Source organism: Carettochelys insculpta, chromosome 2, assembly GCF_033958435.1.
Source record: "Carettochelys insculpta isolate YL-2023 chromosome 2, ASM3395843v1, whole genome shotgun sequence".
NCBI lineage: Eukaryota > Metazoa > Chordata > Testudines > Carettochelyidae > Carettochelys > Carettochelys insculpta.
In genome coordinates, this window is record NC_134138.1 from 246,845,165 (window position 1) to 246,861,187 (window position 16,023).

The 16,023-nt window shown below is 44.5% G+C and overlaps 1 protein-coding gene across 1 annotated transcript in view; it reads left to right on the forward strand.

Annotated features, from left to right (window-relative positions):
- MYO3A (myosin IIIA) overlaps positions 1-16,023 on the forward strand; it is a 175,920-nt gene that overhangs the window by 15,281 nt on the left and 144,616 nt on the right. Inside the window, exon 2 of the mRNA XM_074986283.1 lies at positions 38-172. Within this exon, the coding sequence (XP_074842384.1) occupies positions 38-172 (135 nt within the window). The remainder of the gene's footprint in view (positions 1-37; positions 173-16,023) is intronic.

Consider the following 16,023-nt stretch of genomic DNA (forward strand, 5'->3'; position numbering starts at 1 on the left):
CTAACTGCTATTTATTTTTGTGATGTTGTGGCACTAGGATATTGATGAAGAAATTGAAGCTGAATACAACATTTTGAAAGCTCTTTCTGATCATCCCAACGTAGTCAAGTTCTATGGAATGTACTACAAGAAAGATGTGAAGAATGGAGACCAACTGTGGCTGGTTCTTGAGGTAGATTATTTCTGATTATTGAATTTTATTACTTTTAAAAATTCTCCTTGCTTCCTGGCAGCATTCTTACTTCACTTGCGAATCCACCATGTCCAACACAACACATTTGTTGAACATTTTTGTCTCGTATACCTGCTCAGGCAATAGATCAGGGCAACCTTTGACACATGGTCTGTCAGAGTTCCACTGGTGGGCCACAAAAAATGTTGTTTATATTGAATATCCACAGACACGGCTCCTCACTGTTCCAAGACAAAAGGGACTCCAAGGGTGGGCGGGCATACCTGTGGCTGGTCGCTTGCTGTCATCCCCGCCCCAGCAAAATCTCTCAACTTCTATTGGCCTGTTTCACTTGCTGTACCTCCTCCCCAGCAAAATTTCTCAGCTCCTATTGGCCAGCCCCAGCTTCAGGGGCAATGCACAGGCCAAATTAAAAGGTTTGGCGGGCTGGAGCTGGCCCCAGTGTCACACTCATGATAAGGGACAGTACCTGATAGGATTCTGCTAAGCTTACTAAGCTTTGTCATTTGTACTTGGATATGCCCGCAGAAGAAATCTGCCTATTCGTTTGTTAAAAATCTGTTTATAACTGACGAACAGGCTGAACAGCCTCATGTCAGCAAAGGTCAGTGTTATGTATTTGCTAAGGGACACTCTGCTGCATTTCTTTTCCTTCTGTCAGGGAAGATGCTAGTTGCTAGGAGAGGAAGGTTATGAGGCAATTAGAAGGCAATCACTGAAGAATGAATCACAGAAGCAGGCTGTCTGTGGAGCCAGAGGAGTAGCATAGTCTGAAAGGCAGGCAGGGAGCGCTGTTTGGGACACACCGTCTATGTCTACGCTAGCCAAAAACTTCGAAATGGCCGTGCAAATGGCCATTTCAGAGTTTACTAATGAAGCTCTGAAATGCATATTCAGCGCCTCATTAGCATGCGGGTGGCCGCAGCACTTCGAAATTGACGCGGCTCGTCCAGACGGGACTCCTTTTCGAAAGGACCCTGCCTACTTCGAAATCCCCTTATTCCCATCTGCTCATAGGCCATTTCAAAGTTTTTGGCTAGTGTAGACATGGCCCATGTGTGTAAGGCTGAGCAGCTGAAATATCTACTGTACGGTCCTTACCTGAGCCTTGCCTGCCCAGAACTGTGTCAGGATAAAGATTGTCAATTCAGCATTCCAGGAATTACACAACTGTTTTAGCCACTGCTCTGCTACAGCTACTTTGTTAGCTTAGCAGATTGGATGGGGCATATTTTAATAATTTGGGAATGTTGGTTAAAATTTTGAAAAATGTACGCATCACATTTTGAAAACATATGTAGGCACTCAAGTCTGACTCTCATTGTGAGTCAGTGTAATTTAGGATCCCAAGTGCCTGTCTCAGTTTTAGGAGCTTAAGTCTGATTTGCAAATTATGTAGGGGCTCTTGAAAATTTTATCCATCAGTAATATAGTTTCGGTGTTTCAGAAACATGGACCTTGACTATGCTAATAACTAGAAATTTTTGAAAAATTCACAGCTGAATGGCTGTCTAGCAGAAAATGCTTTTTTGTCAAAATCAAAATATGTTGTGGAAACATGTCAATATTTGAAAAAATTTTGAACGAAAATATCGGAATGAATTGTTAATACTTACTTTGTTATTTTGATAAAGTTCAAATATTACATTTTGACTTGATTATTTAATTTCATTTTGTTTTACTTTATAACGTTAATTTTAATGCTCTGTGTATTCAGCAATACAAAATACTTAATATATTTTCCATAATGTTGAAACACAAAACACATTTTAGTGTTTCTGGATTAAAATTTAGGAACTTTTATTTTCATTTTGATTCAGAATGAAAACAAATTTTGAAGCGTCACATTTTTCCATGGAACAGACATTCCATTGTCTGACCAACTCATACTTGCACAGGCAACGGTTGAAATAGCAGACGTAAGGAACTGTTAGTGCTGACCAGCTGGCTAGGCAGAGTCTGGATGGGTGCTGTTCATTGAAACCCTGCCAGTGCACCTTTATTCTTATTTAATAACCTTTCCTGTTTCACTGTTGTGTTCTTGAGCAGAGACTATCAAGCATGCAACAGCATAGAGCAGTTTCTGATTTGAGCCTTTCTGAAGAGTAACATCATTGACTTTTGTATATACTACCCCCTTTTAATGTTGAAAAACATTCTATCTATCTATCTATCTATCTAAAAAGACTTAGCACTACAGACAGCGCTTTGGTCAAATTAGTGTGCATTGAATTCTTCCTTCAGGTTGACTCTGGAAGTTAATTAAAAATGCTAACTGCACAGTGATACTTCCAAAGAATTATGGAATAATTATCATGAAGGATTATTGTGATCCGTTTGGCAACAAAGCTTGTTCATTTAAAACCTGCCTGGAGTGATGCTATGTTATATTATTTGACTTTGATCTTTAACATTTAACATCAGGGGCATTCATTTAATTCATGCTGATCCCTCAGAAGAAATTAAAAATGTACAAATATTTAAATTCATTTTAAATCCTTGGTGGGCCTGTCTTTGAAATGCAAGCTTTTTAGGAAATTAAAGATTGTAAGAATTAGAGACAGGCTAGGGACTACACTTCTGCTGCTTTTAAAAAAGCCAGTTTAATGTTCACTGGTGTAGTTGAAGTAGTACCAGCCCCTTGGAGTGGATACAGTTATATCAAGGTAAAAATGCATTGTACTTGTCTTGCTATTGTAGACGAAGAGGAGAAAGCTGTACCAATGTAAAGCACTTTGTATCAGTATAACTGAATCTATACTAACAAAATAATTTATTCAGTGATGAGCTTTCATGGAACAGACCCACTTCATCAGAGCAATCTCATTTCCAATACAGTGAGACTGATCTGATGAAGTGGTTCTGTCTTACAAAAGCTCATCGCCAAATAAATCATTTTGTTGGTCTTTAAAGTGCTATATTTCTGCTGTTTTGTTTTGTTGTAGTACAGACTAAAATAGCTACCTCTCTGTTACTATGAGTCCATGTTAGGCATCATTAGAATGTTTTTTAAAAAAAAAAAAAAAACAAAGTCAGAGCCTTAATTGAAATAGTTACAACAGTGCAAAATCTGTGAACTGACCAGGTCTAACAGAGACTATTGAGTAAGAAGAGTTAATTAGTGCAAAGTGTAGCAAATTGCAAGAGGGTTTTTTTGGCTTTATATTCATTCATAGATTCCAAGGTTGGAAGTGACATTTATGATCACCAAGTCTGGCCTCCAGCATAACACAGGCTGGATTTGAGTCCACTTTCTGTTTAAAGTTCGCAGTCAGGATGAGAGCCACTCTTTTAGCAAAACATCCAGTTTTGATTTTAAAACTTCCAGTGATGGAGAATAACCCACAGCTTTTGATAATTTCCACCTAATTTCTAATCTGAATTTGACTGGAACTTCTAGCCCTTTCATTTGCTTGCTAGGCTGAAGAGCCTTCTCTTACCAGATTCTGTTCCTCATGTAGGTTCTTATAGAGTCTTTCTGTAGGGGGATAAAAGTCCCATGGCGTGGCTGTGACTGGCCCTTGTCAGCTGGCTCAGGCCTGCAGCGTTCAGGCTGTAGGGCTAAAAATTGCTATGTGGGCTTGAGCTGTAGCCTGAGCTCTTGAACTCTCCCGTCTTGTGTGGGCCCAGAGCTCGGGCTTCAGCCCAAGCCTGAATGTCTGCACACCCAGAGCCTAAACCCAAATCAGCTGGCCCGGGCCAGTTGTGGGATTTTTATGCCTTGTAGCTGCACCCATAGACTGTGATCAAATTATCCCTTAATCATCTCTTCTCTAAGATTAGCAAATTGAGTTCCTTGAGCCTTTCATTGTAAAGCATGTTTTCCCCTCTTTGTCATTCTTTGGCCTCTTCTCTGACACCTCTTCACTTTTTTCAACATCCTTCTTAAATTGTAGAAACCAGAACTGGTGACAATATTTCAGTAATGGTCACACAAGTGATACCAAGATTATATAAGATTCCTGCTCCTCATATTCCAATTTTTATAAATCCATTGATCTATTGGCTGCTAATATCTCAGGAATTCAAAAATGTTCCAGTATCCACAGCTGTCTGTATAGTGCTTAGAGTGTCAGTATTCTGGCTTCAAAACCGCTCATCGGTAGTTTCCTTGGGGCTGCTGAGGGTGTCGTACGCATAGAAGGTACAGCTATGCTAGAAGAAGAAGATTTAGCTGTTTTCCAGAAATGGTGAGTCTGCAGTAATACAAGCAGTGCTGTAAATACTAATGCTACAAAATGGCAGGCAGTTTGCCCACCAGATCATGAGAACCAACTCAGAAATTAGTGGTTCAAGAAAATCTCCTACATTGTGTATACATCAAGGCATTCAGTGTTAGCAGCCACAGCGGGGCAGCGCTGCCAGAAAATGCATACAATATTTTCTAGGCTAGACGAGGCCAGAGGAAATGACTGCTGAACAGTGACACGCATTCACACTGAGGGGTTTCTAACTGCCTTGCAGAATCATTCGCTCCCTGCCTCTCCTGACATCCTCACTGCCGTGTGACAAAGGCCCAGCATGTATAGGGTGAGGGACCTCAATTCTGTTAGACAGAATGCACACATTCAGCGATCAATATTGAACAAATAATCCTGATCACTTCCAAATCTTTGGCAATCTTAATAAGACAAAGTGGAACCATAGAATTTATCAAATATTTATAATTTCCCCCCCACCCCGGTATTCTAATAACCCTTTAAATGAGCCACAACATTATTTACAGACAGAGAGTTACATGGCTGAATAACACCTGCCTTTTTGGTGGCCAATAGTTTAGAATCATTCACTGACCTACTTTACATAGAAAGGTTTGGGGTCATGTTGCATTTTGAGTTTTTATGTGTAATTTCATTTAATGGCAAAAGTCACTGAATTGTATTTTTGTACAAGTCTACAGACCATTGTTTTATAATCCACTATTTAAGCCTCTTTACACATTTAGAAAGACATCACTCTTGGGAATGGTGAAAAGGGCAGGTCTAACTGCTGGATTAGACTGGTCATTTTTTTGTTCACAGTTAGAGACAAGACAATGATAGTACAATTCCAGGCTGGAATGTGGACGATTTTCTGCACTGAACACAGTGCAGGAGTGCCCCTTTCAAAAGGGTGGAAACACCAGTTTGGCATGAAATTCTGGTAGTAGTATAACTTTAATGCTGCAGCAGTGAAAAATGGCCCGGACTCCCACAGGGAAGGTGGAGGCATATCACTCGCTCGTTCCTGCTGGTGTTTCTCCAACTAAACAGTTGAACTATCTTCTTGTCTGGATTGAGCTTCGACTGTTTTTCTGTCAGACAAACTCTTGTCTGTTAGACACGGAGAAAGGCAAGAAACCCCAGTACCCGAGTTTGGCAAAAAAGAGACTTCCACTGCTATGATCTCATCACACTCTGCCAGGAATGTGCTAGTGGTTTAACTTCTAGTTCATTAACTTGGATTTTATGTAGAAGGGCTGGTAGTTTCTGTGTGCCAGGTAAATAAATACATGTGTGTCTTGACCATAGCAGTAACATTCACAATACTTAGAACCTTGCCGCAGCTGATATGGGCATATATGGAAGGACCCAGGGCATCACATGACCTTTGCAATGGCAGTGTGTGGGTAGGTGGTGGGGAGGTGGTTAGTGCCACATGACTCACACAGGAAGGAACCCTTTGGTGACTCCTTCTCCAATTCTGCACTGAGGAGCTGAATGGCATGCTGCCCTGTCTCTAGCATTTGTGGGCAAGTTGGGCACAGAGCAGAAGAGGCTGGAGGAGGAGATGTAGAATTCCCTGCAACACTATCCCTTGCTATGGAGTTTCCATGCTGGAATGTAGGTGGGTTGTAATGTAGCTTCATGAGCTCTTTTAGCTTCATCCCCAGCAGCCAGGGGCACTGCCAATCCCATTGAAAGCATGAGGGGGAGAGAGAGCCCCAGTACTCTTTGCAGGTGGCTCCAGGTTTTGCATGGCTTGGAAGGGAGCATTGCTAGTGCAATCTACAGCCCCAATACCTATAGCTAGAGGAATCAATGTCAGCAAAACTGTAAGGTTCCCCATCACCTGGCCCCTTCTTGTGGGTCTTCTGTGGGGCGGAAGGGTGGGGTCACCTGGTTGCACATAACTGTAACTTTAGGATGAAACTCAGGCCCTGTTGAAATTGATAGTTCTGTTAATGACTTCAAAAGGAGCCAGGATTTCACCCTTGTCAGCTTGTGCAGCGTCAACTGAAAACAGGGGCATTTGAAATAGGAAGAAGTGTTGCCAAGTTGTTGTGGTTGATAAGAACATGGAGGCAAGATCTGACGCCTGTCACCCAAACCCCATCCTTCAACATGACCAGTTGGAAGGTCTAGTTGGGGAAAGGTGACCATGGACCGCAGGATGAGTGTAGTGGTGCTGGATTAGCGATGCTTCTGCCACAACCTCTGGCTTTAATTAAGACCAAATACATGGTTTCCATCATCAGCATCCCTGCTGTACAGATTGTTGCAGCCCCCCAGGTTGAGTGACAGTGGACAATGCAATGAAGGACATTACTGTCTCTGAGACAATAGAACATGAGAAAACAGGGAAAGCTGGCTTTCGGGACTATCCTGATGAGTTTTGCAAAAAAAATCAGGTCTCTCTCTCATGGCTTAATAAACTTTCTTAAGAACATTCCTGTCCTTGCTGCACTCTTACAGGGTAAGAGGGAGTGGTGAAGGTTTCCTTCCTGCACCTACACAAGCCTCCTAAGTGCACCTTGCTGATCTGTTTCCAGGCTGTCTCCCATCTCCTGCCTCTGTGCAGCCCAGGTGCCCTGTTATTTTTCTTCAAAAATCATGTCTTCCATAGGTCCTTTTCAGCCTGTCTGCCGCTGGAATACCCTGCAAACACATGCAGGAGACTGGATGTGGGCAGGGCAGGAGGCAGTGTCTATTGCTGATAACCCAGGTTGGAAGGAGGTGTGTGTCTGGAAAGCACTGAACCCTATGAACTCCATCTCTTACCTGGTCTTGCCTTAAATTTTTTTCTTGACTTGCTTGTTTTGGAGCTCTTCTATTTCTTTGAATAGTTTGTTGCTTGGTTTTGTACTTCAACCCTGGGAAGGCCGGCTGCTTTAACGGTTGTTAACTCCTAGTTGCTGACTGAAACAGGACTGGGCTTCTTTTGAAAAGGGCAAAAATTTATGTAGTAAATCAGTGTCGCCGGAAGGAGCAGTTTTTCAGTCTTTCCTTCGAGTGTTGGTGGGTAGGCAGGGAGGGCTGTCCATTCCTGTCGTCCATGCTCCTCTTCTCCCTCCTACTGCCCCACCCTCTCCCCTACATTGCACCCTGTCCTGCAGGGATGTGGCCTTATAAATTATGGGGCAATCGTGGTGTGGCACAGAACAGTGGTTGGGGCCCCACTGCCCCCCCCCATGGTGGCAAGAGCCACAGTGAAGCAGGGTAAGTAACTGTTCCAGCTGGGGATGGCCTGCAGGCTGTGAGTTTGAGACTCCTGAGGTAGATGTTCTTCTGCTTGTATGAACTGCTATTTGCTATCATCTTTACATATATGTAATGTATTTTATATACATTTACTGTTCAAAGGTATTACATTTCCATCTACATGGAAATAGAGGCAAATCTAAATAATGGAAAGATTTGAAGTAAAACCACTGTATAAAATGTAGTAAAGCACCGTAGCATTTTTGAAACAAGATATGTGAATGGAGAGAAGACGGGAGTCTGCTATGGAACAATTGTTTTAAAAAATTCAATGCTGAGGAAAATAAATGCCTGATTTTCCTTTGGATGTATGCTCTGATTAGGCTACATTACATTCTGTCTTTCAAAATACGTAGTTCAGAAGATAAATGGACAAGTCCATAATGGACTTTATCCTACTCTTCAACACAGAGGTTTTTTTTTTTAGCTATAATTTGTTCCTTTCAAACTGACACTTCATACTTTGATCCATTACAGTTCTGAATCAGACTTGATTAATCCATTTCTAATATTGTGCCCTTTTTTTGCTTCCAGTTATAGTAATTTTCCATTCTGAGTTCTTTATTTTTGAAGATCAAAGGGTTTTTTGGACTACAACTAATATTCAGCAATTTAAAGTTTAGTAGATACTCATAATTATTGTTGCAAAGTAATATTGGAAATTATAGTGCGTTATTACATACTCAAGTATTTACTGTACACGTACATGAGGTTCAGTAGCCCTATAATATGGTTTTTGTCATCAAGAAGTAAAGCAAAGTGCAGAGGAATATTAAATATTAATTTTCAAATTGTACATGTAAAATCTGGATACTTTCACCACAACATTCTCTGGGCTTGTCTAGATGAAGTTTTCAGTGGGTAGGCAATAAATAAAGTTAATACTGTTAATGAGTAGACAATAAAAAATAGAGGACAGTGCATAAATACTGCTGGTGGCCACATTCACTTGTTAGAGAGACTAAGTAAGTGAAGTAATATATTTTATTGGACCAACTTAAAATTACTTCACCCATCTTGTCTCACTAATATGCTGGGACTGACATACCTAAACTACAAAAGTTTACTCACCATGTTTTGTGTGTATGCTACCCAGCTGATCTGATGCCCATGAAAATCAAATAATTTACTTCATTTGTTAAATGTGAGGGCAACCTTCATTCTGACATTCCCTAACTTTGCAGTGCTTGACTTTGAAATGTTAACATTTCTTTGACATTGCTTTTTGCCAGTAAAAAAGTACAAAATTCCTTTAACTCTTCTATTTTTGTAAGTTTCTTCTCACATTTACGAATACAACTCTGGCCTAAATGCTGTTCCTGACCTTTTAATTATGCTAGCGCTGAGTCTATAAAATTACCCTTCAATTTTGTTTGATTAAGGATAATGAAGGTAGTATTATACCGCAGCTGTGTTGCAAAGCTATAGTTAAAGCTCTTTCAGGCTTTCTCCTATAAATACCTTTCCACAGGGGGTTAGAGCTTGATGGTTTTTAATTGTACTAGTCTAAGTCGGAGCATACAGTTTGTTAATCTGTACTACTTTTGTTTTGAAGTGGAAAAGTGAAAAACACCTTGGGGACTTTTGAGTGAATGATAACAAAGTCCACATAGTGCAAGGCATGTTAGGGCTCTGTAGATTTGCACTCCAGATACACACACACCTTTATTTTCTTTTGGGGGAAGAGGCAACCACTTCTTAGTTGTTGACCTTCCGTGGTTTTACACATTTAACTTCAGCCATCTCATGTCCAAGATCATGTCTGCTCTATTGGCAGCTCCGGACAAGAAAAGGCACGTACAAAAATGCAGCAGGGAGAGTCCCTTCCACACAAGGGACACACATTCCAACTCTCTCCCTCCCATGGAGTGATTGGAATAATACAATGATTATAGGAAGGGGAAATATTTATTCACAAAGAGATGAATTGAGGAAATGAAAAGAGGGAGAGATAGGAGTAACAGTGAAAGAGTGTTACATTTAACAGAAGGACTGTCCTGCCCATTGTTGCCGTAGTCTAAAAGGGCAGACACCAGGTAATGAGTCTATGCTCAGAGTCCAGGAGTCCTGGACAAAGTTCCAGTCCAGTGGTGAATTTTGGGTGCATCTAGGCATCTTTGACACTGGTAAGCTTTCCCCAACAAACCCATCCAGTGCCCTCTTCCGACACTCTGCAAACCCACACAGAGCTATCACCTCTCCACTTAACTCGCTGACAGTCTACCTCCGTATTCCCAATGCAAAGTCACAAGTCCAGGACTCCCATACAGACTATAGCTCTGGATAGAGGTGGAAAATAACTGAGTAGAAATACTTCTGTTATGCTACGCAAGTAATTTTTCAGTATGTGTACTTTACTCAAGTAGTTTATCTGTGTGCAAAGTTGACTTTTACTCAAATAGTTTTAAAGAGAATATACTTTGTACTCACCTACCATTTCTGAAAGTGCTTAGTTACTCACTACTTTTGACACCCCACTAACAGTTGTGCAAGGCAGTATTCCAATTTGCTAAAGCACAGCTGCATGTGCAATTATCCAATCATGCAGTGACAATATTAAAAAAAAAAAACAGGCACAATCAGCCTGCCAAAGAAGAACCCTTTTAACAGCTGCATCAACACCTTTTCATTCAAAAACAACATCTCTGCAGAAGCACTACAAGCCTGAGACCTGAATGACCAGGGCTGCCACCTAGGGCCATGTGCTGAGGGGGCTGCATATGAGTAGTCTCATGTGACCTTGTTACCTGCAACCAGACAGCTAGGTAGGAGGGGAAACCCAGCATCTCAGCCAAGGACAGCGGCACTTACTCTGTCTCAGATAATGCCTGTGCTCTGGTGGGAGCAGCAGCAATGTAGCTGCCCAGGACAGTGGCCTCCCCATTCTCCCTGGGACTGAGGGCCCGCTGTAAAAGCCCTATTGCGAGAGGGTGGGGCACACTGTGCTGGAAGATGCTTGGAGTGGGTGGCTGAGTGTGATGAAGATTCAAGAAGTGCGTGTGTTTGTGTTCTGTCTGTTCTGGCTGGCTGGAGTTTGGAGGAGTGTGTGGGGGGGGGGGCTTGGATTTGGAGCAATCCTGCTATCTACGTGTGTGTTAGTGTGGAGCAGGTCTGGGTCCACTCCCACCCCGCTTTCTTCCCCACAGAGCAACCAGGGAGGAAGGCTGGATTACCAGCTGGGGAGTGGGATGTGATACTTGAGTTGTTCAGGTGGGAACCCTTAAATTTTGCCCCCTCCCTATTAGCAGTTGATTCTGTCTTCCTGCATCCCAGGCTGGCTCAGAAGTTCTGATCACTTTTTTTGGAGTGGGGTTTTGCTTCTGCTTCCCCAGTGTGAGGCAGGTGGGTGAATGCAGAAGAGATAGCTGTACTGGAATCAGCTCTCCCGTGAGTCTCCTAGGGACGTGAGTTCACAGTGGGTGATGTCTGCCTGGATGGCTGAGACAATTCATTCAGTTTGGTCCATTCTTGATGACCTGGCCACACCCTCAGTTTTTACGTTCTCACTATAAGTTGTACTTATCAATATGCTGAAATTTCTCAGGTCATGGGGCCTCATTATGTTGGGAGTGCATATATTTTGCTATAGATATATGAAAAATAATGGAGCCCTATGCTAACTCAGGTGGTCAACCATAGATTGCCATAGCACAGCAACTTTTTGTTTCTGGATACTTGAATAAAATTAAGATGAAACACCTTTGCACTTTCACCCGAGGGCTGCATCTACACTAGCAAGTTCTTTCAAAAGTAAATTGAAAGAGTGAGGTGCTCCTTTCAAAATCACTCTTCCTTTCCCATTTCAGGAAAAGCACCCCCTTTCGAAAGCATCTTTCAAAAGAAAACGTGTGTAGACGCTCCGCGGGCCTTTTTTTTTCCGAAAGAGCAGCCCTCATGGGGCCTCATTTTTCGAACCCTGGCTTGTTCTTTTGAGAGACCGGGGGCAGGGTGGACTCTCTCTTTCGAAAGAGCAGATCACTCTTATGATCTGCTTTGTTGTGTGTTGATGCACTCTCAGAAGAATCTCATGCATGCCATATCTCATGCATCTGAAAAAGCGGGTCCTTGCCCACAAAGCTTATGCTCCAAAATATGTTAGTCTATAAGGTGCCACAGGGCTTCTTGTTGTTCTTTCAAAACAAGCTCTTTCAGAAGAGATCTTCCGGATGGGCTTCTTTCAAAATAGATCTCTCTAGTGTAGACATAGCCAAGTAGTTTCCCAGAAGGATACTTTGACTTTTACTTAATTCCATTTTTTGCAAAGTAGCTGTACTTTTACTCAAGTAACATTTTGGGGTACTTTTTCCACCACTAGCTCTGGACAATTATGATCCTGGGTCCACATCTTGTTTACCCTTCTTGGGTGATTCCTCTCTGGCACAGTGCTCCTCCTAGCTCTTGTGCTGGGGTGTCCCCCGTTGGCTGCTTTGTCCCTCCTAGGCTTTGTCAGGAAGAGCAAATGGCTGTTTTTAAGCTCAACCACAGTTCAGGATATGATGCATGCAGCTACCATCCTTCCCATGTCTGCCGTTCCTCACATTGCCCCAGTTCTGCAACTTGGCGAGCCAACATACTCGCTGGGGTCCTGGGCAAGGTGGGGGGGGCAGTTCCTCCTTGTCAGAAGGGGCAAGGCGAATGAGCCATCCCTCAGTGCCACCCAATCACACCCCACCCTTTCAGCACCCTCCAGACTGCCCTGCCTGGAGGATTTAAAGAGCCCAGGCGCCAACCACCTCCACTGCTGCAGTACTGCAGAACCACTGTGCATTTTCCAGTGGCAAGTCAAATAAGATGTTAAAGGTAATACAGAAAAAGATAAAATCAGTGGCAACAAATGCCCATGACGTTCTGTCTAATCTGCCTGAAATAGTTTAGTTGATGTGAGGGAGCAAAATATACATGCCATGTTGCCTCAGACCATCATAACTAAATCAAATATGAGGCAAGATTATGTGATGTGCTGTTCACCCCAAACTAGCCCTGAACAGGTAAATATACGTCACAAAAGGGACTGATTAATTAGACAAGCCACAGCTGAGAAGGACTCAGCTAAAGAAATCCCTGGCTTGAATAACAAGGGAGCCCAGGTGAGGAGGAATGGGCTGATCTGGGTTTATTGAAATGGAAAGCTGGGAGCAGAAAGGGAGTTACAGAGACGTAGTCTGAAGTCACTCCCAGGGAGAAGGGAGGTGTACATGGGAGCTACAAGTGGCACTATTGAATCCATCCGCACATTGAGCATCAGTGGTGAATTGAAGGGGTGATTCAGCTTTGTCTCCAAAAGCTGCCATCAGTGTTAGCAAGATGTTGTATCTAAAGGTATTGGCAGTGTTGCTATTATAACTGGTGAAAGCACTAATCGTGAGACAGCTGCACACTAACTATAAAGCTGGAGTTCAGCCTGAACCCCAGTCATTACATCCCCAGGACACTGCTGAAGATGAAGTAGCATCCGCACAGGGCCCTTTTTTTTTTTTTTAACCAGAATCGGCTCTAGAAAGAAGGTAGGGCCGATGAGGAGGCGTCCCATAACACGTTTGGGCAGTCATTTTTATGAGGGGGGCATGCCAAGATTTTGGTGAGGGTCAAGGGCTGCACTTTTCTATGGAGTGGGTGTAGGGTCTGGGTTGGAGGTTGGGTGCAGAAGGGAGTTTGGAATTGGGGACTGAAGTGCAGGAGAGAGTGGAAGGTCTGAGAGGGAGGGTGGGTGAGGTGGGGGTTGTGCACTGGACAGTGTTTTGGTCTGCAGTGTCTGGCAGGCGGGTATGGGGGCAGGAGAAGATTCTGGCCTGGAGGGAAGTGTAGAGGGGATGAAGGGTCTGGGAGGTAGTTGAGACCTGCATGGGGGAGAGGAGGGTGCACAGGGTTTGGGTAGTGACCTGAGGGAAAGGGTTGGCGGGCAGGGCCCAAGATGGGGGATTGGGTGCAGGAGAGCAGGCTGGAAGAATGTTGGAGGGGTGGAAGGGAGTTGAGGTGCAGGAGGGAGGTGCCGGAGGCAGGGTCTGGCTGGAAGGCCCTTAGCCCTTATCTAAGCAGTTCTTGGCCAGCAGTACTCTCAGACAGTCTCCCAGGCATACTAGCAGCCCTCAGCCATGTGCCTCTTTGTGCCATGGAAGAGTCTTCATGTGCTGCCCCCACCCCTGGCGATATCTCTTAGTTCCTGTTGGCTGAAAGTGGCCAATGGGAGCTGAGAGATTTTGCTGGAAGTGGGGGCAGTGCGCAAAGCTTCTCCCCCATGCCTTCTTCAGTGCAGAGATCCACAAGGAGCAGACAGCTGCTTAGAGCAGCACTGCTCCATGTGCAAGGTGGGCTGGATTAACAGGCTTGGTGGGCCAGATCCAGCCGGGGGCTGTATCTTGCCCACCCCAACCTCTAAGAACTGGGAAACCCAGAGACCACTGGTGGGGCTGGTTTCATCCCTCTGGTGCATGGTGAAGTTGTTGCAAGTCGGAACAGTAGGCATCCTTCAGTCTGCATAGACTATGGATCGCACCCTTTAAAGTTTCAATTGAGGACTTCATTTACAGCGTCTATTGTGACTATGAAGACCCACACGAGAGTGACAGTCCTTGCTGCATCTCTTGCAGATGTGGTGGGTGTCTGGCAAGTCCTTATTGTGCTTTCTGTGCGCTCGCTTCTCCGCTGCTAGCTGTCTGATCTTCATCTCGCCCTTCTGAAGGCCCTTGTGTAACCCCTACCTCCATCTGCTGCAGTTGTCTGCTAGTTCTTCCCAGTTATCCAACTCGATGTCTACCTCTCTGAGGTCTGTCTTGCAGACGTCTTTGTAGCGCAACTGGGGGCGTCTGGGAGGTCTTTTGCCAGAGGCTAGCTCACCATACAGGATGTCTTTTGGAATCCTTCCATCATTCATCCTGTGTACGTGGCCAAGCCAGCGGAGCCGACGCTGCCTGAGGAGGGTGTGCATGGTTGGGATTCCAGCTTGCTCGAGGACGGCGGTGTTGGTCACTCTGTCCTTCCATGATATTCCAAGGATGCGCCTGAGGCAGCGCAAGTGGAAGATGTTCAGCCTCTTTTCCTGGCGGGCATACAGGGTCCAAGTCTCGCTGGCATAAAGGAGGGTGCTGAGGATACAGGCTCTGTAGACTTGCATTTTGGTGTGAGTGTACAGCTTGTTGTTATTCCACACTCTCTTGCTGAGTCTGGACAGAGTTGTGGCCACTTTTCCAATCCTCCTATTTAGCTCAGTGTCCAACGACAGGGTGTCAGTGATGGTGGACCCGAGGTAAACGAACTCGTGGATGACCTCTAATGTATAGTTGTCAGTGCTGATTGATGGGGATTCAGCAACATCCTGACCAAGTATGTTTGTCTTCTTTAGGCTGATTGTAAGCCCAAAGTCCTTGCACGCTTTGGAGAACTGATCCAGCAGTTTTTGAAGCTGATCTTCTGTGTGAGACACTACAGGAGCATTGTCTGCGAACAGCATGTCTCTAATGAGGACTTCTCGCACCTTAGACTTAGCTTTCAGCCTTGCAAGGTTAAACAGTTTCCCATCAGATCTTGTGTGCAGCAAGATCCCCTCTGTTGGAGATCCAAGGGCATGCTTCAGGAGGAGTGCGAAGAAGATCCCGAACAATGTCGGAGCAAGCACGCATCCTTGTTTGACACCCCTCCTGATTCTGAAAGCATCCGATAATGCGCCATCATATTGGATGGTTCCTCTCATGTCTTCGTGGAACGACTGGATCATCTTGAGTAACCGTGGAGGACAGCCTGTCTTGTGGAGCAGTTTGAACAGACCGTCCCTGCTGACCAAGTCGAAGGCCTTGGTCAGGTCGATGAAGGCTAAGTGCGCTGCACTCCTGGAGTACAAACGCTCACTGAGCCAGGGTACCCAGGAAGCACTTAGAGAGGCCAGAAGAACAGTACAGCAGACAGCCAGGCGCTGTGCCAACAGCCACTGGCTCCAGCTATGCAGCAGCATCCAGACTTGTGCCACTTTGGTAATCTCAGGGGAATGTACGAGGGTATGAGGAAGGCATTAGGACCCACCCAGAACAAGATGGCACCTCTGAAATCCAAATCTGGTGAAGTCATCACTGACAAAGCCAAACAGATGGAGCGCTGGGTTGAGCACTACTCCGAGCTGTACTCACGCGAGAACGTTGTGGTTGACGCAGCCCTCGATGCCGTCGAGCTCCTACCAGTAATGGACGAACTGGATCAAGAACCGACTTTGGATGAACTGAAGAGAGCCATCGACAGCATTGCAGCAGGAGAGGCCCCAGGCCAGGACGGTATACCACCAGAGGTAATCAAGTGTGCTGCGGACGCGCTCCTGAAACCCCTACATGAGCTACTGTGCCTGTGCTGGAAAAAGGGTGAGGTTCCACAGGATATGTGCGATGC